This window comes from Leishmania major, chromosome 30, assembly GCF_000002725.2.
Source record: "Leishmania major strain Friedlin complete genome, chromosome 30".
Taxonomy (NCBI): Eukaryota; Euglenozoa; class Kinetoplastea; order Trypanosomatida; family Trypanosomatidae; genus Leishmania; species Leishmania major.
Window position 1 is genome coordinate 1,381,304 of NC_007271.2, and position 22,131 is coordinate 1,403,434.

The following is a 22,131-nucleotide window of genomic DNA, read 5'->3' on the forward strand; positions in this document are numbered from 1 at the left end:
GAACGAGCTAAGAACAATGGGGTGCCAACCTTTCCTCGTCGCAGCTCCCGTTGGTTCTTGACGCTACAGCAGCCTCTCTGTCCGTGCTTGTGTGCGTTCGCGTGTGCGTTGGTTCGTCTTTTTTTTTTCTTTTTTCTGTCGCGCTGGCTTTCCGATCTGAATTTTTCTTTTCGTCGGTGTGCCCGCGTTCTTGTGTTTTCACTGGGTCGCCTCCCCGTCTCTCTCCTTCTTTGCTCTTCTTCCTTCTGCTGGCTCGCTTGTCTATGACACCATCCTCATCACTCAACATCGTCGCAGACTTGATTGTGATTGTGTGCATCTGAGCCCCTCTTCGCCTGTTGCCTGCCGCCGAATTGACCTGTCGCAGCGGCGCAAAAGGGTGCCTTGGCGAGGGTGCTGTCTACTTTCTGGCCCTTGCAGCTGAAGGGAGACACGCAACGACGTTGCAACCCCGAAGTTATTCCTGTCTTTTCTTCTCAAACTGCTGGCATTTCCACATGCACGGAAGCCCTGTGCGAACACTTTCTAATCCACAGAGACCTCGCACCGAGGCGCTTCGGTGTGGCACTGGCGAGCTTGTACACCTCACGCGTCTCCATTTGTACGCGCGCGCTCGTTCAAGTAGGTATTCGGAAAGAGTGGCAGAGAGTATCTGGGAATCAGAGTGAGAGGAGCGCGTTGGGACACGACGAAAGCACGCACTTAACAGCAGAATTCAACACCTTGAGCATCGGCACCCCATGGCGGTTTTCGTTTCCCTGTACGCAGCGCAGCACGCATCAGCTGAAAAAGGGTTGTTCTCCCCTTCTTTTGTCCATCTCCACAGCCTCTGATGATACCGCTTACTTTACCATGGTATCAGGGTGTAAAACCTACGCTCTGTGTGGGGAGGCCAAGGGCCTGCAGCCCGGCCTCCGGGCGCCGCTGCGGCCTCTTGGTGTCGGCGGACAGCGCTTGGCTGGCGCGGTGCCGAGGAGACGCGCGGCCATGGTCGCGCTTAGACCCGCTCACGACGAGTCGCGCTGGCGGCCCAGCACATATGCGCGCACGCACCCGCCGCTGCTCTGCCGTTGCTGCGTTGCGGTGGTGTGGAGCGTGATGGCGGACCCGGCCCGCTCTGCATGCACCGGGATAGCAGTGGGCTGGACGACGCCACACGGCGTTGGTTGTCCCGGCACCTCGACAAGTCCTCGCTGCCAGTGTGTACGCTGCAGGGGACGCACTTCACCCCTGCAGGCCTGGAAGGCACTTGGTTTGCACGGTGTTCAGCCTTTCGGTGCGGCAAGAGAGAGAGGGACTATGACTGTGGCGTCTTCTTGCTCACACAAGAGGACATGCGCACAGGTGCGGGCCCTACACCTGTTTTCCAGCACGAGGGTGCCGCCGTGGCGGTGTGGCTTAGCGGCGATGCCTCCCTACCCCTCCTTCTAGTCCTCACAATGTGGGAAACGGACGCCCACTCGCACCACTTGGTGTAGGGCACAAGAAGACGATCCGACCATGCCCATGCCATTGTAAGCGACGGGCTCAGCGACAAGGACTTGACGGGCGCGAGCAATGAAGACACCGACATGGCGCAAGCTCAGTCGGGGCCATGGAGACGTCACCGGACGTCACCCTGGCCCTCAACTGCTTCACCTACGGCTGCGGTACCGTCACAACGGCGTCGAGTGGCCACTTTGCGCTGCGGTTCACTGTACGGCGCGCCATGGTTGACCAATCGATCCGCAAAGGACCGTGGCTGCGTCAGCGGCGAAGAGGCGAGGACGCGCTAGGTTCAGACTACCGCGCTGACCGCGAGCACCGCGACAGCCCGAAACCGCAGCAAGGGGAAAAGAGAGGCGGATGGTCCACACAGTCACACTCACCACAGCGCCAGCGCGCATGCACAGTTTGCACGTATATCACTCAATGCGGAGGCGAGACGCATGCCTAATGGCAACCAGTACCCGAAAAGCTGTCCTCTCTGTTAGAACCGCTTATTGTAGACCGCTGTGGGGACCAAAACGGATGCGATTAGAGGCAGCTCTCGTGAGGGCAAGCTGCGCGGCGCCCGAGCATCTTCCTCTCTCGGCTATTCTCGCCAAAAAAAGATCCACCGAGCCACTCTGAAAGAGAGATACAGTCCTGCGACGGCCTCGCCTTCCCCACCCATCAGCGGCCCTCGATCATGGGCTCATATCCGATCTGTCCATGCCCCGGTGCGCCCTGCACACGGCAGCAATGCCATAGCGCAACCCCCATCGGGAGTGCGAGAGAGCAGGCCAAAGCGTTGGTGACAGTGCATCAACAGAAGCGGAGGCGACATCCCGGGGTACCCCTCCTCCGTGTCCCATCGAGGCGCAGATCCACATCCCACGAACCGTCCACGATGGGTGAGTTCGACATGGCCTTCCGTGGATTCCACTCCGGCGCTTCGCCAGGCCTCCACGAAATGCGCTGCGAGAGTGTCAAGGGTCTCCCGATGCACGGCAGGGGAGGATGCCCTGTGCACTTGTTGCGGGAGGTGCAGACGCCGGATGGCAGTGGTGCCGCTGCACCTTGGCGGCTCTCACACGGACGCGCAGGCCTCGACGCCTTCGGAGCCCCGCACGCACAGACCTCGCTTGTGCGCAGTGGCTGCGTGCTCCACAGCCCATGACTCCCTGGCGGGCTGCGGGCGGACTGTGCGGCACAGACAGACATCATATATCAGGAGCGTCCGCGATGGTTTATGATAATAATAGACCCATAGGTACGGCGAGATGAGGCTGCGGTTTCCTTGCTGGTAGCCACCGCGCCGAGTGAGATGCAACGGAGCCGGGGCTCGGTCTGCTGCGAGAACAGCCGCATCGACCACGAAACCAAAGAGCAGGTGTACCTGGTTGTTGCGGACGCGCTCTCCTTCCTCATGGCGCTCGGCGCGGCCTCCACGAGAGCGGAAGATGGCGTGTTGAGGCGTTCCTGGGCCCCGATGCCGGTGCTCTTAGCCCGTCGCGTGGCGCCTCTCACTTCCGTTTGTTTGCGGTCATTGCGAATGGTGGCACACCGACGAAGCTGACAGGCATGCAAACTCGGCAATAGCGGAGGGTCAGGCGACACTTGCATGGATTACAGAGTCGGTCGCTGGTCTCAGACGCCAGGCCAACATCCACCGGAACCGCGCGCTGCGCGATGCGGCACGCGCTACTTGGCGGCGACTGTCCCACACCAGAAAACAGATGCGGAGCCCACGAGGCGACAGGTGGACCCTCCTCGCCCCCCTCCACAAGGGCAGCTGTGCGTGCTTTGGATTCCTGCAAGCGGCGGGTGGCTCTGACCCCCGTCGGGTGCGTACAGCTGCCCTTTCCCAACCCTGCGCCCCTCCCCCTCCCCCTCCCCCCACACACACTGCGACAGGCCGTGAGCTCTCTGTGCGCTGGTGCATGTCCGTCTGCGAGTGCCTTCGGCCTGGCACACCGACTCCTGTGAGAGGCGTGCGGATGCGGGATGGGGTGGAATGCTCCACGCCGCCACAGACTCACGGCAGCGTCGCACCTGTCGCGGTGCATGTGGGCAGGCCATCCAAGCACGCCCCCGCCCTTCCCCCCATGCCATCGCCGGCAACGGGAGATGCTGGCAGCGAGTCCCTCCGCCCCTCCCACCAACAAGGATGCCGTGAAGCAGGCCGCACGATGCGAATGTGCGCGCACTGTGCGCGCGCGCTGTTGGGCACAGCCGGCATGGTGTCTTGCATTCCCGTCGCAGCATTCAGAGGTGCGAAGAGCACGAGCGATGAGCGAGAGCGGCTCCCCCGCGGTACATGCCGATTATGCCCACAGCGCATGCGCGCGAAGCATGCGGCATCTCTCCTCCATCCCGCCGTGCGGGCGGATGAGGCGCCAACCGCGCGGCACGTATCCGAAGAGGGGACGAGGCGGGAGAGGAGGGGCGCCCGCTAGACGCATGTCCCGATTCGACGGCACGACGGTTGTTCCTAGGCGACCAGGACGTAGCCACAGCGCGGCAGCGGTGTGTGGGCTGCGGCTGTGCATGTGCGTGCCTTTTCGCTGTCTTTCAAGATGCATCTTGAGACGTTGCAAGAATTGCCTGCTCGGTTGCTTAACAGCCACAGGCGGATGCTACGCCCGTCTTGTTCTCCGATCTCCATCTGAAGCCGTATTCAAACAGCGTTGTTTTCGTTCAGTTTTATGGTTTGGTTTTGCTGAAGATCAAACATTTTTTTTTTTTGGTCTCGGTGAGTGTTGTCTGCATCCTGTAGTCGCCTGTTTGTGTGAATAAGGAAGAGTTTTTCTTTGCTTACTTGTTCTTTGCATCTTGTTTTGTTGTCTTCTTTTTGCATAAGTGTTTTTCTTTTTCGTCCCTGTTTACTCTCTGTGCTTTGTTCGGCTCGTTGGTTTTTGGTTGGTGTCATCTGCGATGATGTTCGGGTGTCTGAAGGCAACGAAGTTTACGAGTAGGGGTTTGAAAACCCACAAAACAAAGTGGTGAAGGAAAAGTATAACCTCGCTGAACACACGGAGTGCGTCGCGCATGCGTGTCTAAAGCTGTCGCCTGCCGAAAAGCGGAGAGGGAAGTTTACAAATTCATGCTCTTCTCATGAAGGGCGTTGGGAGTAGGGCTAGGCGATGTGCCTGGCCTCTTACTGGAAACGGAGGCAGCGGGAAAGGACGACACGGGTCAGCAAAATGAAGTCGCTTTTTGAGCGATGCTGCACCAAGGCACTCTTGCGTGAAAAAACGCGAATACATGCAACAGCTTCTTTCAACATCCGACTGCCCTTTGTTCTCTCTTCTGTTCACCTTCTGTAGTCACTGCTACGCTGAGGTACACTCCCTTCTACCCCTTGGCTTGCTCGTGACTTATGTATGTTTTGTTTTTTTTAAAGGTAGTTTGAGTGTTGCTACTTACGCGACGGTCATCCTTTCGTCGCTCGCCTCTGATCTATTACCCTGCAGGGAGTGAGCGTGTGTGTGTGTGTGTGTGTGTGTGTGTGTGTGTGTGTGTGTCTGTGCGTGACAGCTAGAGCAACTCAGCCATGAACTCGAACTGGCTAGGCGCAGGCGCGAACGGGAGCTTTTACTACCCCGATCGATCAAAGCAGGATGAGGCGTCCTACGAAGTGTCGATGGGAGATGGCTACACAACGGAGATGGTGACGGATCCGAACGCTCCCGCGACGGAGCAGACGCAGGCGGAGAACGAAACGGCGGCGACCCTGTCGAACGGGTACGACTACGTCAACTACTACGACCCATCATTGTATCAGAACTATTACTACCAGGACGACGACGGCAATTACTATTACTACACAGACGCACAGCAGTCCGCGTCAAACGATATTCCCCAGGAGATAAATCTTAGCGTTACGCCGACACCGCAGAATATTGTTCGATCCTACGAGTACGCGTCGTACGACCCGCCAACGTACAACTGGTTCGTGGACATTGTAGTAGACACGTTCTTATCAGCGCCCTTCCGAGTCTACCTCACGATATTGCTCTACTGCGCCGCAGCGCTCATTGGGGCTCTTGGGCTGAATTACACCTTTGCATTGCTGTATCGTCTGTACGCCCCACCGATCCCGAACACGAACAAGAGCTTGCAGTCGTTCGCGTACTTTGTTCTGTTCTTCTACGTCAGTTTTGTGATCGTCGCGGCACTCTGCGCCTTAATGGACATGGTGCGCAACCTGTGGACTCTAAAGCGTGGCGACGTTGTTTTTTGGGGGATGTCGCACCGGTACTTCTCCAAGCGCATGCCACCCTTCCTTGTGTACCTTGTCATCATTCTTCTCGTCGTCTTTTTGCCGCTCCTGTGGGGGATCGTGGAGACTGGTATTAGGAAGCAGTCGCTCGTGTACGTGGCGCAGCGCTACGCGAACGTTGCCGTGCTGGCGGCAACCTTCGTGGTTGTCGTCTGCTATCTTTGGTTCTACTGGAGGGCGCTGGTGTACAAGTGGTCGGCTATCAAGAAGCGAGTCGAGCGCGACGATTTTGAGCTGCGCCGGCGTGCGTACAAGACCCACCCAGAGAAGATGAACAAGGTACACTGGTATCACGCGTCCACAGTGCTGGAGGAGTTTGGCATGGATGGCGAAACACTGCGGTACAACTCCGTTGTCTTCACCGTCGGCTGCGTGCCGCTGTTTTCCCTCTACGCAGCGCAGACGCTGAGCACCTACACCGGCACTCCGTCCGTGGCCTGGCCAGCGATCGCATCGATCTCGATCGCTTGCGTTTACATCCTCTCCTGGATCACGTTGATGCGACGCAAGCACCAGTGGGCCATCTACGCGTCGTGGGCGCTCATTGTGCTGATGCTTGCCCTAGGCCTCACTGGCGGCGCCGTGGGCGGCCACCCGACGACGGCAGCCATCGTTGTTCTTTTCTTTTTTGCGGCGCACGGCATGGTGTCCCGCAAGCGCAAGCACTCCTTGACCAAAAAGGAGCTGCGGGCAACTCTAAAGTTGCCGTACACCGCGCAGGCAGACGACGACACGCCACAGGGGCGGCGGATCGACACATATCTCTTCTGCTGCCGCAACCTCATTCTCGACTACATGAAGTGCTGCGATGTCAAGAAGCACTTTGGCTATCGCCACCCCGACGTTGTGGAGGCGGAGAGGCGCTTCATGATTAGCCGCATCGCACTCCGCACGGATCAGAAGGCGCTGCTCATCTGGTGGGTCGTAGTCATGCTCGCGGTGGCCTTTGCCATGGCGCTCTCGAACAGTACCCAGTATCGGTTCAGCACACCGATTGCAGTTTTAGCGAACACGTCCGTGCCGGGGCTCACCCCGTCCCTTCGGCTCTGTGAGAAGGTGTTCAATGCCGATGGTAGCGCACCGCTGAAGATGCTAGACTTGGCCTTACTAGCCGCGCTGTCGTACACCTACGGCGCGAACGGCGACGCCGACTTCGCCACGTGGTTTTCCAGCAAGCCTTCCCTGCTACGCATGCACCCGGTCGTGCTGCCGTACACGCTGAACTTCAACACACATGGGACGAACATTTCCTTCTCCCACTACGTCGACGTATCTAGCAGATACCACGTGATCACGCTGAACTCGAACAACAGGGGCCTGTCCTTTTTCCGCGACTTGGACGACTGGGGCGAGTCGATTGCCCTTCAGGCTGCCGGCGCCATTTCCCCCCTCATCACCATCTGGGACGAACAGAACCGCGCGGCATTTGTGCAGAGGGCACGCTTTCTCAAGACTTGGCTTCCGCCATCCACTGCGTTGGATGACGTGAAAACGTACATAGCCGCGCTGAACAGCTCCGGCGACTGCACCGGCATTTTGATCGTCGGAGACCAGTTCAACGGCGGCTACGCGAAGAGGCTGTCTGCCGAGCTGAATCTGCCTTTTGTCGCCTTCAACCCACCGGGCACCAAGTTCATCAACGCGTTCTTGACAAACGGAACGCAACTTAGCGGTGTGCGGAGTCTGTGGTCCTACGTGGACTCGCTGGAGGATGCGGTCAGCACGGCGTACTACCCATGCAAGGCGAATTTCTCATCCAACCGCTGCGGCCGCATCAGCACTGTTGTAGAGTATTTGTTGGAGACCTGTGGTGACCCCTCGGGCCGTGCGATGAATCAACTCTAGATTTCTTCGGATTCCAGGCAAGAGCGTGAGTGTCGCCGTCTTCGTCTCTCGCTGGCACACGCAGCTGATATGGGCGTGCACTTGCGCGTTCACTGCTGCGGTGACCTCTTCCCCGCATCTTTCTACTTCCTCTTTTCACGACCATTCGACTCGCATCTACCCCTCTGCTTCCAGGGCCTGCAGCCTTCCTCACGTAGAGAAGGATCCCTTCGGTCATCACTGCCTACGGTGGTTATCGGTGTGATGATGTGTGTGTGTGTGTGTGTGTGTGTTTGTGCGTGTTCCTTCTTTGCCTTCACTTTCACCCCTTCTTGCTATATCTTGCCGGCCTCTTTTTTTCTGTCTCGTATATATTCTTGCTGTTCGATTCACTTTCGTGCATGCTCCCTTGCTGTAGCTTGCCGCGCAGGACTTATTGGGGAGAGAGAGGAACAGCAAGACGTTGCGTGCACTTAGAGTTTGTACAACATTTTCGTGAGGACACGGAAGACGACGCAAACACCACTTCTCTGCCATGAATTCGACACCCAGGGCGTACCGGTGCCGAGTGGAGCAGCACTCTCAAGAGAGCCATTACGGCCACTTTCTTCTTGGCTCGCTGCTATCGCGATTTGGGCTACACTGTTGCTCACGCGATCTCGACCATCCTGCTCGATTGTCTTCGCACCAGCACCTCCCCCCTCCTCTCTCTCTCTCTCTCTCTCCCTTGAACTCCACCTCTTTTACCGCCCCCGCTCTTCCGTTCTATGCGCCTTTCCTCCATGCATGAGCGCCGCAATTCTCCATGAGTGACCAAAGACCCCTGTCAAGGCGAATTTCTTTCTTCTAGCCCACCGCCCCATCACCAAAATCGCAGGTCATGCTCCGTCGCACTTGCTTGACTGCGCTGCAGCGCAGCAGCGTCCGCTACGCTGCCGCGGCACCAAAGACCTCATTCGCCGCTGGGAAAGCTGGCGCTGCTTCCACGGCCCCTGAAATGACCACCAAGGCCGGCGCCTCCACCACCGGTGGGGACACGGTGATGGACAAAATGGTGCTTTTGGCGGCCCTTGGCTCGCTTGTGGCTTGGTGGACAACTGTGTCTGGTCCCCAGCACCAGCACTAAAAAAAACAGTGCGTTGTCTCCCGGAGGAGTACATCACCAATGCGTCTCCCCCCCTCCCCCCTTCTGTCGGTCTGCACACCCTTGCCGTGCGTCAGTATGGAACAGGGGATTTCTGTAATTCAGGACAAGGAGTCAAAGAAAGTTGCCAGAGTGGCGGGTCTAATAGTAGTATCATCTCCGACGGAGGCAACGAGACGAAAAAAGCGCGCTGTAGCACGAACGCAGGGGTGGCGAGAAATCCATGTGGTGTGTGTCGTTGTGACTGCAGACCCTTTTCGTTTTTTTTGTAGGTTAATTCTCATCAATCTGCCTTAGACTTGAGGAATGATGCCGGCATGCGAGTGGTGTGGCATCTGCGTCCTGGGAGCATGGCGTTGCATGCTTCCTGGAGGCGAAAACGAAACAGGGGGCCGTGCTACAATATAAACTGCCGTTCGGAGAACAGGCACACCTGCACTTTTGTGGGACGGGGACCTCTTTCTCTCTCCACTACGTTGGACCCCGGCGCATCTGTGGAGCTGCTCACGGTGAGGCACTTCTTTCCTCCACAGTCAATTGGAAGAGCCCCCGCTTGCGACCCTCCGCTACCGCTGTTGCCGCCCCTCCGCCTTCTTCGTTGTGCCTTTTACCGTTTCTGCTTCCCTCTGACATCGTCGCCTCTGAGCACATCACGCAGAACTACCTGTCTCACTCAGGACTCCTCTGGCGCGTCTGGCCCTGGCTAGCGCCACTCTCCTCATCACACCTGTGGTACGCATGTACGTTTTGTCCACATCGCGCCCGTCCACGGCGGCATTTGGTGCTGCAGTCGGCAACTTCTGTGGCGACGAGACGACCTACGTCGCACTGAATCGTGGAACGCTTCTCTCCCTCTACGTGTGCCGCCAGAGCAACTCTGGAATCGACCACGTGCAAGACTTCCGCCTGCACTGCACCTTAAAATATGTGCGAGCCGTCCTTATCGTCGACACGGCGGCGCCGCGGAAGAACCCACGACACCTTCTCTTTCTGTGCACCGTCAAGCAGCAGATTGTCCTCGCCGCCCTCGAGTCATGTACAGAGCTCAGCGGCGGAGCATCACCGCTGCGGATGACAACGCTCTTCCAAAGCGCGCCGGGCGACTGCCTGTACCAGTATGACCCCAGCGAGGTCGAGCTGTGCTGCTGCTCGAGTGCGGTCGCGGGCGCAGGCGCGTCGCCCCCGTTCGTTGTCTTTGCCCTGACACGTGGAGAGCTCATTCTTTTCGATGTCTTTGCCGCCCTCGCCCGCGACGCCGTCAAGCGCAAGCAAAACGGTAACCTGACGCGTTTGCTTTCACCGGAGCTGATGGCCAGCGTCGTGAGGCGCGCGAAAGCCGACATCTTCTCCCACTGCTACATGGACTGCACAGAGTACGACGTAAAGGACATCTCCTTCGGATTTCCTTCGCCCTGGCTGAAGGGGCAGGTACACGGCGCGGCACCGCGGCCTGGCGCGGCGGCAATGCGGGCGGACAACGCTTCCGCGTCCATCTCGCTGTTCGTGCTCTACGCGGACCCGTACGGCAAGATGCACGTGTCAGAGTACGAGCTTGCCTTATCGCCTGTCACAGAGGCCGAGGCGGCGAGCGAGAGCAGCAGCGTGGAAAGCTCGATCCGTCCTCCGGCTCGTCCGCCACCCTATCCTGCCGAGTTCGCCACCCCGGCTCGCCGAGTGCGCCGTTGCGGATTGGTGCAGGCGAATGTCGATCCTACGGCCTCGCGCATTGTTCCTAGTCGTCACGGCCTGTTCGTTGTGGGCAATCACCTTGTGACGCTTATCCAGCAAGTCCGGCCTCGCAAGGGCGTGTTTTCGCGCGAGATCCCATCGCGGCAGGCTATCCTGGATGTGAGCTGCGCGTCCGTCTCCGCCGACGCCTCAGAGCTCCTGATCGGGTTCAGTGATGGTGTCCTCGCACGGGTGACGGTGATCTCGAGGGGTATGGGCGGCGAAGACCCGGAGTTGGCGTTTCGATTTCTGTCTCATCCGGCGCCGACGATCCCGACGGAGCTGGTCACTCTGCACGCCGATCTTTATTTGCTGTGCTCACGATTCGACAGCAGTTTCACCGTGCGGCTCGATGAGGCGTCGTGCGAGGAGGTGCTCCACAACTGCGGGCCGGTCCTAGACATGACCACGCATAAGAACGGCAGCCACAACAGCGTTGTGGCCTCCACCGGCATCCACCGCGGCGGCGGCATCAGCGTGCTGCGAAGCGCTGTCATGCTGCGCGAGCAGGCAGACATTCCCCTTCGCTGCCACCCGCAGCGCATCCTTTGCGCCGGCGAGCTAATGTGCATCACGACACCGGCCGCAGCGAACCGGTTCTTCCTTGTGTCGGCCCGCGCGCTCACGCTGGAGGAGCTCGCACCTCATGTGTTCCCAGAGATCGTCTCGCGTCACCTGCTCGTCGAGCTGGGCCTCGATGCTGCGCTCAACCAGTTGGTGCTCATTTCAGCCCGCGGCATCGCCTGGTTGCGGTTGTCGGGGCCTCGAGTCGAGGCGGTGTCGCAACTGCCCCGCCAAGCCGATGACCCACAAATCCTTTTCGCGGTCGTTCGGCACGGCTTAACAGTCGTCTGCGACGGGATCGTCGTAACCGTGTACCGAGGCCAGGACCTGGTGTACACGGTGCCGTCTCTCGCCGGCGTCGCCATCTCTTCGGTGTCACTAGTGAGCCCTACGCTGCTCGTGCTGGGGCAGTGGGACGGCGTTGTCGCCTTGTACGAGCTGGGGCACCGACAAGCAGACGTGGTAGGGCTGCTGCTGTTGGACTCCGTGCCACGTACTATCGCGTGCGCGGTACCGCCGCTTTCACCGTCGTCGGTGGTGGGCGAGGCGGCGTTGCCGATGATCTACATCGGCACCCTCCACGGCTTTCTGGTGGGGACCACGGTTGCGCTGCTGCGGCGTGGGGAGAAGCGTCTCTCTGTGTTCGTCGCCCCGCACCCGCTCGAGCTCCTAGAGCTTGCAGGGCGGCACGCGGGGCTGCTGTGCCTCGGCAATGTCCCCCTTGTCGTCTTGTGTGTCGCGGGTGGCGGTCTGCAGCTGACCGGATTGCATCTGACGGGCGTCTCGGCCGCCGCGACGGTGGACGCCGACTTACAGTGCTACGCCTTTTACTCCAAGCACGATGGCCGCCTTCACGTTGGCTCGCTTGAGGCGCTCGAGAAGACGTCGCGGACGTTCTTGCCCCTCGGCGAAACGATCACGCAGCTGCACGAAACCGCTGCGTGGGGTGGCTACGCGGCGTCGGTGCGCAAGGTGGAAGGGGACGAGGTTCTTTTTCTCCCGTCGGCTGTCATACAGTTCCCGTGGGCCGCCGACCTAGCTCTGTGGCGCTCTGCCGCCGTGCCGCTTCTCGAGAACGAGCGCTGCGTCTTTCTACAGACGGTGCGGCTGGACGGTGGTGAGGGTGGCGGGGCGGGAGAGAGGGGCGGCGAGCCGATCGACGTGGCGGCAAGCGACAGCGCTGGTGTGAGCGAAGAGGAATGGCAGCACCTGCTTCTCATCGGCTCCTCGTTCACGTTCCCGGATGAGCAGCGCGCGCGCTCTGGAAGGATTACGTGGTGTGCCCTGCGTGAGGAGCATCAGCAGCAACGGCTGCATCTGATCGCGAGCAAGGACATTGGTGGCGCCTTACAGTGCTGCGCTGCGGTGCCGCACTACAAGGGCCGTATCGCGCTTGGCGTGAACGGCTGTGTCTGTTTGTACAAGTGGAACACGGAGGATCAAACCTTTGTGGCCGAGGAGCGCTGCCGTGTCGGGCTCACGGTGACAAAGCTGATCCCCCTCTACCACACATCTCTGGCCGCGTCCGTGCTCGTCGCGTTGGACGTGCGCCACAGCGCCTTCTTCATCGAAGTGGACACGTTGCAGGGAAGCCTCAAGGTGCTGTGCCGCGACGCCGAGCTGCGCGGCGTCATGGATGGCCACATAGGCTCCGACGCCGAGAACCTCTGCCTCTTTGATGATAGCCTCAACTTCACGGCGTTGAGGGTGGTGCCGTTGCCTGTTGAGGCCGGCGACGGCGATGCCGCAGCCGCAGCCAGTGTGACCGCGCAGTATCGCTTTGAGGTGCGCGCGCAATGCCACCTGGGAGACTTGGTGACGTGCGTGCGGCAGGGCAGCTTTGCCGCCACGTCGCTGATGGAGGCACCCGCGTCCTGCGCTTCGGCCCAGAATCGACTGCTTTTGCCGGGAATTGCTGGCCCGCAGCTCGTGTTCGCTACGGCGCACGGCGGCTTTGGTGTGGTGACGCCAGTGCACGCCGCCACGTACCTTGTCCTGCGCACCCTTGAGGCGTCACTGGTGCGCACGCTGCAACCCCTGGGCGGTCTCTCGCACCAGGCCTTCCGCGAGGTCTTACGCTCCGGCCAAGAGCGAGGGGTGAGCTACCTTGCGTCCAAGACGGGGTGCGCGCTGACGCGGGAGCGCTTGCGTCGGTATGAGCCGCTCAACACCGTCGACGGTGACATGGTAGAGCAGTTTGTGCAGCTCTCAGTGAGCGACAAGAAACAGGTCTGCCGCGTCGCCACGGACGTGTTTCTCCATGCCTTTGCCCAGTGCGTCAATGAGTCCGGGATCTTTGTCGCACCACCAGCAAAAGAGGAGCAGTGTCTACTCGCGGCCCTAGGGACGGCAATGCGACCCTTTGCACAGTACCCCGAGGAGACGATCGCCCAGGCCAATGCGTTTCTGCATCAAGGAGGCCTTCCGCATGTCCCGTTCGCAGCTGAGGCGGTGGAGCAGCAGGTCATGGATCTCCAGCGGCTGCATTAATGGCCGCCTACCAGACACCGGGGAAGGCCCTCTGTCCCTGTTTTTGCGTCCTGCATCTTTTTTGTTTGTTTGCTCCTTTGTGTCTGTCGATTAAGAGGTCCTCCCTTGCCCGGAAAACAGGTGTAACTGAGTACACCTCAGCGCATGCGCGACACGTTGCACATGGAACCCCTGCCCTCCTCGCTCCTCCCTTCTCCACTCCCTCCTTCCGGGTGCTGCATGTGTGTCTGTGTGTGATTTTGTCGCGGTGTGGCTGGCACGCTGCACCAAAAGCAAAACCAAACCAGCATCATCAGCGGACTGACCTGGATACATCGCCTCCTCTCCCTGTGTTCCCCATCCCCTCATCACTCTTCCTCCATGCACCTGCGCCCACTGCGCGCACAACGCACGCATCATCGCGGCCACTGAATACGCGACCCACACCCCACATAGGTTTTCTCAACGAGAAATGCAGTACCTCGCCGCGTACGCCCTCGTGGCGCTGTCTGGCAAGACGCCGTCGAAGGCGGACGTACAGGCTGTCCTGAAGGCCGCCGGCGTTGCCGTGGATGCCTCCCGCGTGGATGCCGTCTTCCAGGAGATGGAGGGCAAGAGCTTCGATGCGGTGGTGGCCGAGGGCCGCACGAAGCTGGTGGGCTCTGGCTCTGCCGCTCCTGCTGGCGCTGCCTCCACTGCTGGTGCCGCCGCTGGCGCGGTTGCCGAGGCGAAGAAGGAGGAGCCCGAGGAGGAGGAGGCCGATGATGACATGGGCTTCGGTCTCTTTGACTAAGCAGCCTCCGCACTGCGGCGCTTCAGGCGCCTCTGCCGACGATTCTCGCGCGGGCCTGTTTTCATTCTTGGGATGCGTCGTTTCGTTTCTTTGCTTGTGACCTCGGTTTGTCTTTTTTATTTCGAGTGGAATGAGTCTGCAAATCGAACAACATGTGCGAGATGAGTGGAAGCGGATTCGAGGGGGCTGCTCGTGAGGCTGTGACGAAGAAAACAAGGCAGCAGCGGCGCTCTGGGCACGAACAGAGAGAGGGAGAGAGAGCCCTCCCCTCCTCCGTTTCGTTCCTCCTCGTGGAAGAGAGCTACAAAAAATGCCACAGACGCTGTACGAGAGGCACCGGCCGCGTCCTGAAGAGAGAAGCACCCGCGCTTCCGTGCCGTGACCCGCTGCCTTCGATAATCCAGAGGAGGTTGCTTCTCGAAATGGGTTCATTGCGACGTGCTGCTCTACTGCCCTCCCTGCTCGTCTTCTCCCGTTCTCGTTTCTTCTTTTTTTTTCTTTTTCGCTCCATGCACTTTCTCTCATACTTTTTCTTTGCCTCTTCTCGTACAAGAGGTGTAGTCAACATGCAGTACCTCGCCGCGTACGCCCTCGTGGCGCTGTCTGGCAAGACGCCGTCGAAGGCGGACGTACAGGCTGTCCTGAAGGCCGCCGGCGTTGCCGTGGATGCCTCCCGCGTGGATGCCGTCTTCCAGGAGATGGAGGGCAAGAGCTTCGATGCGGTGGTGGCCGAGGGCCGCACGAAGCTGGTGGGCTCTGGCTCTGCCGCTCCTGCTGGCGCTGCCTCCACTGCTGGTGCCGCCGCTGGCGCGGTTGCCGAGGCGAAGAAGGAGGAGCCCGAGGAGGAGGAGGCCGATGATGACATGGGCTTCGGTCTCTTTGACTAAGCAGCCTCTGTGAGTGGTCTACAGTCGTTACTTTTTGACTTGCTTCATTTGCCTTGTTCTCTTCCCGACAGCAACGAACAGAGTAAGCAAGCGTCCATGCACGTCGAAGCGACGCCACGAACCGGTCTCCTTGCGGCCTATATCCCCTCAGTGACGGCGGCCCTCCCTCCTTTCGAGGTGCTGACCTCATCTCCACCAATCTTTCACCTTCTTCTCTGTCTCTCTTCTTGGGTTCTCTCTTGACGCATCCTGCACCGACCATGACCAGGTAATTGTCATGGCTCTTCAAGAGAATAGGGACTCCTACAAGGTCAAAGCTCTTTCCTTGTCCGAGTTTGTGCAGCAGTGCTCCGACTGTCACCAGCTGTGCCTCGAGAAGACCGTCCGCGTTTTGGACAACCGCAGTCGTGCCCCGCGGGGATGGGAAGCCCTTTTCAACTCCGTTGCGGAGGAGCGGCGGTCTGAGGACTTGGACCTCTGCGAGTCGCGATGCCGGTACATGCAGACCACCTGCCCGTCACAGGACAAGGTACAGCAGTACGAGCAGGCTCTCGCCGCCGCGTCACTCAAGCTGAAAAAGAGCACGCCCCCAAACCCGTCTGTCCTGCAGGACGCTTCCCGGTGCGAGCACGCGGTCGAGGTTTTCTCGAACGTCCTGTTTGCCTTGGCGCACAAACCCAGCAAGGTATCCTTCCCGACCAAGGACCTGAAAACGGGAGGCAACACTGACGCCGAGTCCCACGCCGGAGCGCCGACGGAGGCGCACCGAAAGGTGCTCGAGGGGGCCAAGAACATGGACAACGATGTTTCGTGCCGCTCGAGCAAGCTGCGCCATGAGCGCTTCGGCTCAAAGGCACAGGACGTTGCTTCGTCGACGGGCTCCAGCTTGGCGCCTGACACGGCAGCGGCTTCGCCGGCGTCAAGTGGCACGACCCCAAAGTGGTGACTGACAGCGGCTTGTGGATGCTTTCTCGCCACGTGGTCCGCTCAACGGTGTCTCGTATTTCTTTTGGTCATGATGCGCGTTTTGCGAGCTGCCGCTCTGGCACCACGATTTCTTCCCCTCCCCTTGCGGTGGCTGGTGCGGACTCTGCCATTCCTTTTTCGTTTTGGTGAGGACCCTTTCGCGGCCCAGCATCGGATCAGAAGAAGGTGCATGGTAAAGGCAGGGTAACGTTGAAGGCTCCTTCTTCGCAAGCAGTACGTCTTCCCGGACGGTTCATGTGCGCCCCTGACTCTGCATGCCGTTGCACACCCTCACAGCAGCCGTTGCATTCCGCTGTTTCATGTACGTGCCCAGGAACTCAGTTCTCTGAGGCGTTGGCAGGAGGAGAGTTTCCTCGAGGGACAATATTCCCCCCAGCACGGAATCACAACTACGTCCTCTGGGCTTTCACCCCGCCAAGAAATCTGCGCGGGGACCAACACCATCGCCGTTTTCTCATCGGTAGTTCCCGGAGTTGCGTTTTCCTGTTTTTTTTTTTCTGTTTTAATGTGCGTGTGTAGGAGAAAAACCGTTTGCGGCGAACATGCTCGTGCGTTTGAAATCCCTTCGCGTAAAAGGGTGCCTGCTCACTTTTTGCACCTGAGGTCCCCCCAGTACCGTCGACTTGCAATTTTTCTCGTGATGCCGCCGTTCCTTACAAAAGCCACCACCGTTGCTCTTGCGTGTAGGTGGCAAATGCAATTGTCTCCTTGTCGTTCCGCCCCTCTGTCTTTTATTCACGCTGCGCCTCATCGAAGTCGAGGCAGTCGGTCTTGACCCCCGCAGCGCCTTTCTTTTCCGTGGTGTCTGAAACACACACCTCAGACACGTCACACGCCGCCACTGCCAACTCATACGACATACAGCTACTGTGAAAGCCTCCGCGCAACCCGCCGATTCCGTTGACTTATTGTACCCCAGCGAGCCAGGCACCAGCGTAAGTAGCCATCTTCTGACGTGCACTGCCACTGAGGGGCGCAGTCCGACATCCGAGGCCTTCGCAGTGGTCTCGCGCACTGCTCGGAGGTGCGCAGGTGTCATGAAGCGGTGCGATGCCAACCAAACTAATCGGGGCAACGCATAGCTTTGTCGTGTATTGGCAGCGGCGTTTTTGCTTTCGTGTGCGGCACCCACCCTATCCCTCCAGCCAAGAACATGGCGCCGTCGATGCGAACGTTAACCTTCCATTAAGCGTGAGCCACGACGCTGCGTTTCTCCACATTTCCAGCACCAGATCTTCTCTAGCTTGTCCACTGATCAGGTGGATCTGAATTGTGGAACATCACATTCATCTCTCTCCGACAACGCACTGCAGAGAATGAACACGCTCTCCGTGAGGAAGTTCGAGTGAGCCGTTGGCACCCTCTCGAGTCTCCGTGACGTTGCTCGCAAAAGGATGCACTCCAATTTGTTCTACGGAGATAGCTCGGCAGCTCCGCGCAATCTTTCCAGCACGATACGAATTCGTTTTCGGGTGCACGGGTAGGTTTCCGTTTCCGTTTACGGGCGTCCTGGTTAGGGTTAGGGTTAGGGTTAGGGTTAGGGTTAGGGTTAGGGTTAGGGTTAGGGTTAGGGTTAGGGTTAGGGTTAGGGTTAGGGTTAGGGTTAGGGTTAGGGTTAGGGTTAGGGTTAGGGTTAGGGTTAGGGTTAGGGTTAGGGTTAGGGTTAGGGTTAGGGTTAGGGTTAGGGTTAGGGTTAGGGTTAGGGTTAGGGTTAGGGTTAGGGTTAGGGTTAGGGTTAGGGTTAGGGTTAGGGTTAGGGTTAGGGTTAGGGTTAGGGTTAGGGTTAGGGTTAGGGTTAGGGTTAGGGTTAGGGTTAGGGTTAGGGTTAGGGTTAGGGTTAGGGTTAGGGTTAGGGTTAGGGTTAGGGTTAGGGTTAGGGTTAGGGTTAGGGTTAGGGTTAGGGTTAGGGTTAGGGTTAGGGTTAGGGTTAGGGTTAGGGTTAGGGTTAGGGTTAGGGTTAGGGTTAGGGTTAGGGTTAGGGTTAGGGTTAGGGTTAGGGTTAGGGTTAGGGTTAGGGTTAGGGTTAGGGTTAGGGTTAGGGTTAGGGTTAGGGTTAGGGTTAGGGTTAGGGTTTATATCTCCACTGATTCCTTGCACAGCGACACCCTCTCCACCTGGACGGGTGCGTGACGGTGTACTACTGTACTGGTGTACGGGTGTGCTACTGTAGTGGTTAGGGTTAGGGTTAGGGTTAGGGTTAGGGTTAGGGTTAGGGTTAGGGTTTATATCTCCACTGATTCCTTGCACAGCGACACCCTCTCCACCTGGACGGGTGCGTGACGGTGTACTACTGTACTGGTGTACGGGTGTGCTACTGTACTGGTTAGGGTTAGGGTTAGGGTTAGGGTTAGGGTTAGGGTTAGGGTTTATATCTCCACTGATTCCTTGCACAGCGACACCCTCTCCACCTGGACGGGTGCGTGACGGTGTACTACTGTACTGGTGTACGGGTGTGCTACTGTACTGGTTAGGGTTAGGGTTAGGGTTAGGGTTAGGGTTAGGGTTAGGGTTTATATCTCCACTGATTCCTTGCACAGCGACACCCTCTCCACCTGGACGGGTGCGTGACGGTGTACTACTGTACTGGTGTACGGGTGTGCTACTGTACTGGTTAGGGTTAGGGTTAGGGTTAGGGTTAGGGTTAGGGTTAGGGTTAGGGTTAGGGTTAGGGTTAGGGTTAGGGTTAGGGTTAGGGTTAGGGTTAGGGTTAGGGTTAGGGTTAGGGTTAGGGTTAGGGTTAGGGTTAGGGTTAGGGTTAGGGTTAGGGTTAGGGTTAGGGTTAGGGTTAGGGTTAGGGTTAGGGTTAGGGTTAGGGTTAGGGTTAGGGTTAGGGTTAGGGTTAGGGTTAGGGTTAGGGTTAGGGTTAGGGTTAGGGTTAGGGTTAGGGTTTATATCTCCACTGATTCCTTGCACAGCGACACCCTCTCCACCTGGACGGGTGCGTGACGGTGTACTACTGTACTGGTGTACGGGTGTGCTACTGTACTGGTTAGGGTTAGGGTTAGGGTTAGGGTTAGGGTTAGGGTTAGGGTTTATATCTCCACTGATTCCTTGCACAGCGACACCCTCTCCACCTGGACGGGTGCGTGACGGTGTACTACTGTACTGGTGTACGGGTGTGCTACTGTACTGGTTAGGGTTAGGGTTAGGGTTAGGGTTAGGGTTAGGGTTAGGGTTAGGGTTTATATCTCCACTGATTCCTTGCACAGCGACACCCTCTCCACCTGGACGGGTGCGTGACGGTGTACTACTGTACTGGTGTACGGGTGTGCTACTGTACTGGTTAGGGTTAGGGTTAGGGTTAGGGTTAGGGTTTATATCTCCACTGATTCCTTGCACAGCGACACCCTCTCCACCTGGACGGGTGCGTGACGGTGTACTACTGTACTGGTGTACGGGTGTGCTACTGTACTGGTTAGGGTTAGGGTTAGGGTTAGGGTTAGGGTTAGGGTTAGGGTTTATATCTCCACTGATTCCTTGCACAGCGACACCCTCTCCACCTGGACGGGTGCGTGACGGTGTACTACTGTACTGGTGTACGGGTGTGCTACTGTACTGGTTAGGGTTAGGGTTAGGGTTAGGGTTAGGGTTAGGGTTAGGGTTAGGGTTAGGGTTTATATCTCCACTGATTCCTTGCACAGCGACACCCTCTCCACCTGGACGGGTGCGTGACGGTGTACTACTGTACTGGTGTACGGGTGTGCTACTGTACTGGTTAGGGTTAGGGTTAGGGTTAGGGTTAGGGTTAGGGTTAGGGTTTATATCTCCACTGATTCCTTGCACAGCGACACCCTCTCCACCTGGACGGGTGCGTGACGGTGTACTACTGTACTGGTGTACGGGTGTGCTACTGTACTGGTTAGGGTTAGGGTTAGGGTTAGGGTTAGGGTTTATATCTCCACTGATTCCTTGCACAGCGACACCCTCTCCACCTGGACGGGTGCGTGACGGTGTACTACTGTACTGGTGTACGGGTGTGCTACTGTACTGGTTAGGGTTAGGGTTAGGGTTAGGGTTAGGGTTTATATCTCCACTGATTCCTTGCACAGCGACACCCTCTCCACCTGGACGGGTGCGTGACGGTGTACTACTGTACTGGTGTACGGGTGTGCTACTGTACTGGTTAGGGTTAGGGTTAGGGTTAGGGTTAGGGTTTATATCTCCACTGATTCCTTGCACAGCGACACCCTCTCCACCTGGACGGGTGCGTGACGGTGTACTACTGTACTGGTGTACGGGTGTGCTACTGTACTGGTTAGGGTTAGGGTTAGGGTTAGGGTTAGGGTTAGGGTTTATATCTCCACTGATTCCTTGCACAGCGACACCCTCTCCACCTGGACGGGTGCGTGACGGTGTACTACTGTACTGGTGTACGGGTGTGCTACTGTACTGGTTAGGGTTAGGGTTAGGGTTAGGGTTAGGGTTAGGGTTAGGGTTTATATCTCCACTGATTCCTTGCACAGCGACACCCTCTCCACCTGGACGGGTGCGTGACGGTGTACTACTGTACTGGTGTACGGGTGTGCTACTGTACTGGTTAGGGTTAGGGTTAGGGTTAGGGTTAGGGTTAGGGTTAGGGTTTATATCTCCACTGATTCCTTGCACAGCGACACCCTCTCCACCTGGACGGGTGCGTGACGGTGTACTACTGTACTGGTGTACGGGTGTGCTACTGTACTGGTTAGGGTTAGGGTTAGGGTTAGGGTTAGGGTTTATATCTCCACTGATTCCTTGCACAGCGACACCCTCTCCACCTGGACGGGTGCGTGACGGTGTACTACTGTACTGGTGTACGGGTGTGCTACTGTACTGGTTAGGGTTAGGGTTAGGGTTAGGGTTAGGGTTAGGGTTTATATCTCCACTGATTCCTTGCACAGCGACACCCTCTCCACCTGGACGGGTGCGTGACGGTGTACTACTGTACTGGTGTACGGGTGTGCTACTGTACTGGTTAGGGTTAGGGTTAGGGTTAGGGTTAGGGTTAGGGTTAGGGTTTATATCTCCACTGATTCCTTGCACAGCGACACCCTCTCCACCTGGACGGGTGCGTGACGGTGTACTACTGTACTGGTGTACGGGTGTGCTACTGTACTGGTTAGGGTTAGGGTTAGGGTTAGGGTTAGGGTAAGGGTTAGGGTTAGGGTTAGGGTTAGGGTTAGGGTTAGGGTTAGGGTTAGGGTTAGGGTTAGGGTTAGGGTTAGGGTTAGGGTTAGGGTTAGGGTTAGGGTTAGGGTTAGGGTTAGGGTTAGGGTTAGGGTTAGGGTTAGGGTTTATATCTCCACTGATTCCTTGCACAGCGACACCCTCTCCACCTGGACGGGTGCGTGACGGTGTACTACTGTACTGGTGTACGGGTGTGCTACTGTACTGGTTAGGGTTAGGGTTAGGGTTAGGGTTAGGGTTAGGGTTAGGGTTAGGGTTTATATCTCCACTGATTCCTTGCACAGCGACACCCTCTCCACCTGGACGGGTGCGTGACGGTGTACTACTGTACTGGTGTACGGGTGTGCTACTGTACTGGTTAGGGTTAGGGTTAGGGTTAGGGTTAGGGTTAGGGTTAGGGTTAGGGTTTATATCTCCACTGATTCCTTGCACAGCGACACCCTCTCCACCTGGACGGGTGCGTGACGGTGTACTACTGTACTGGTGTACGGGTGTGCTACTGTACTGGTTAGGGTTAGGGTTAGGGTTAGGGTTAGGGTTAGGGTTAGGGTTAGGGTTAGGGTTAGGGTTAGGGTTAGGGTTAGGGTTAGGGTTAGGGTTAGGGTTAGGGTTAGGGTTAGGGTTAGGGTTAGGGTTAGGGTTAGGGTTAGGGTTAGGGTTAGGGTTTATATCTCCACTGATTCCTTGCACAGCGACACCCTCTCCACCTGGACGGGTGCGTGACGGTGTACTACTGTACTGGTGTACGGGTGTGCTACTGTACTGGTTAGGGTTAGGGTTAGGGTTAGGGTTAGGGTTAGGGTTAGGGTTTATATCTCCACTGATT

General features: G+C 57.9%; 5 protein-coding genes across 5 annotated transcripts; all 5 read left to right on the top strand.

Moving 5' to 3' along the window:
• Positions 1-5,017: 5,017 nt before the first annotated feature.
• LMJF_30_3700 (conserved hypothetical protein) lies at positions 5,018-7,591 on the top strand (the record flags this gene model as incomplete). Its single annotated transcript, XM_001684928.1, has 1 exon — positions 5,018-7,591. One exon carries the CDS (start codon positions 5,018-5,020, stop codon positions 7,589-7,591), a length of 2,574 nt encoding a protein of 857 aa, XP_001684980.1.
• Positions 7,592-9,452: 1,861 nt separating this feature from the next.
• Positions 9,453-13,496, top strand: LMJF_30_3710 (putative CPSF-domain protein; the record flags this gene model as incomplete). Its single annotated transcript, XM_001684929.1, has 1 exon — positions 9,453-13,496. The coding sequence occupies one exon, from the start codon at positions 9,453-9,455 to the stop codon at positions 13,494-13,496; it is 4,044 nt and encodes a 1,347-aa protein (XP_001684981.1).
• A 451-nt stretch (positions 13,497-13,947) lies between these two features.
• Positions 13,948-14,268, top strand: LIP1 (putative 60S acidic ribosomal protein P2; the record flags this gene model as incomplete). The annotated part of the gene is made up of 1 exon (XM_001684930.1): positions 13,948-14,268. The coding sequence occupies one exon, from the start codon at positions 13,948-13,950 to the stop codon at positions 14,266-14,268; it is 321 nt and encodes a 106-aa protein (XP_001684982.1).
• A 509-nt stretch (positions 14,269-14,777) lies between these two features.
• LIP2 (putative 60S acidic ribosomal protein P2) lies at positions 14,778-15,155 on the top strand (the record flags this gene model as incomplete). The annotated part of the gene is made up of 1 exon (XM_001684931.1): positions 14,778-15,155. The coding sequence occupies one exon, from the start codon at positions 14,778-14,780 to the stop codon at positions 15,153-15,155; it is 378 nt and encodes a 125-aa protein (XP_001684983.1).
• Positions 15,156-15,432: 277 nt separating this feature from the next.
• Positions 15,433-16,101, top strand: LMJF_30_3740 (putative ribosomal P protein AGP2beta-1; the record flags this gene model as incomplete). Its single annotated transcript, XM_001684932.1, has 1 exon — positions 15,433-16,101. The coding sequence occupies one exon, from the start codon at positions 15,433-15,435 to the stop codon at positions 16,099-16,101; it is 669 nt and encodes a 222-aa protein (XP_001684984.1).
• Positions 16,102-22,131: the final 6,030 nt, after the last annotated feature.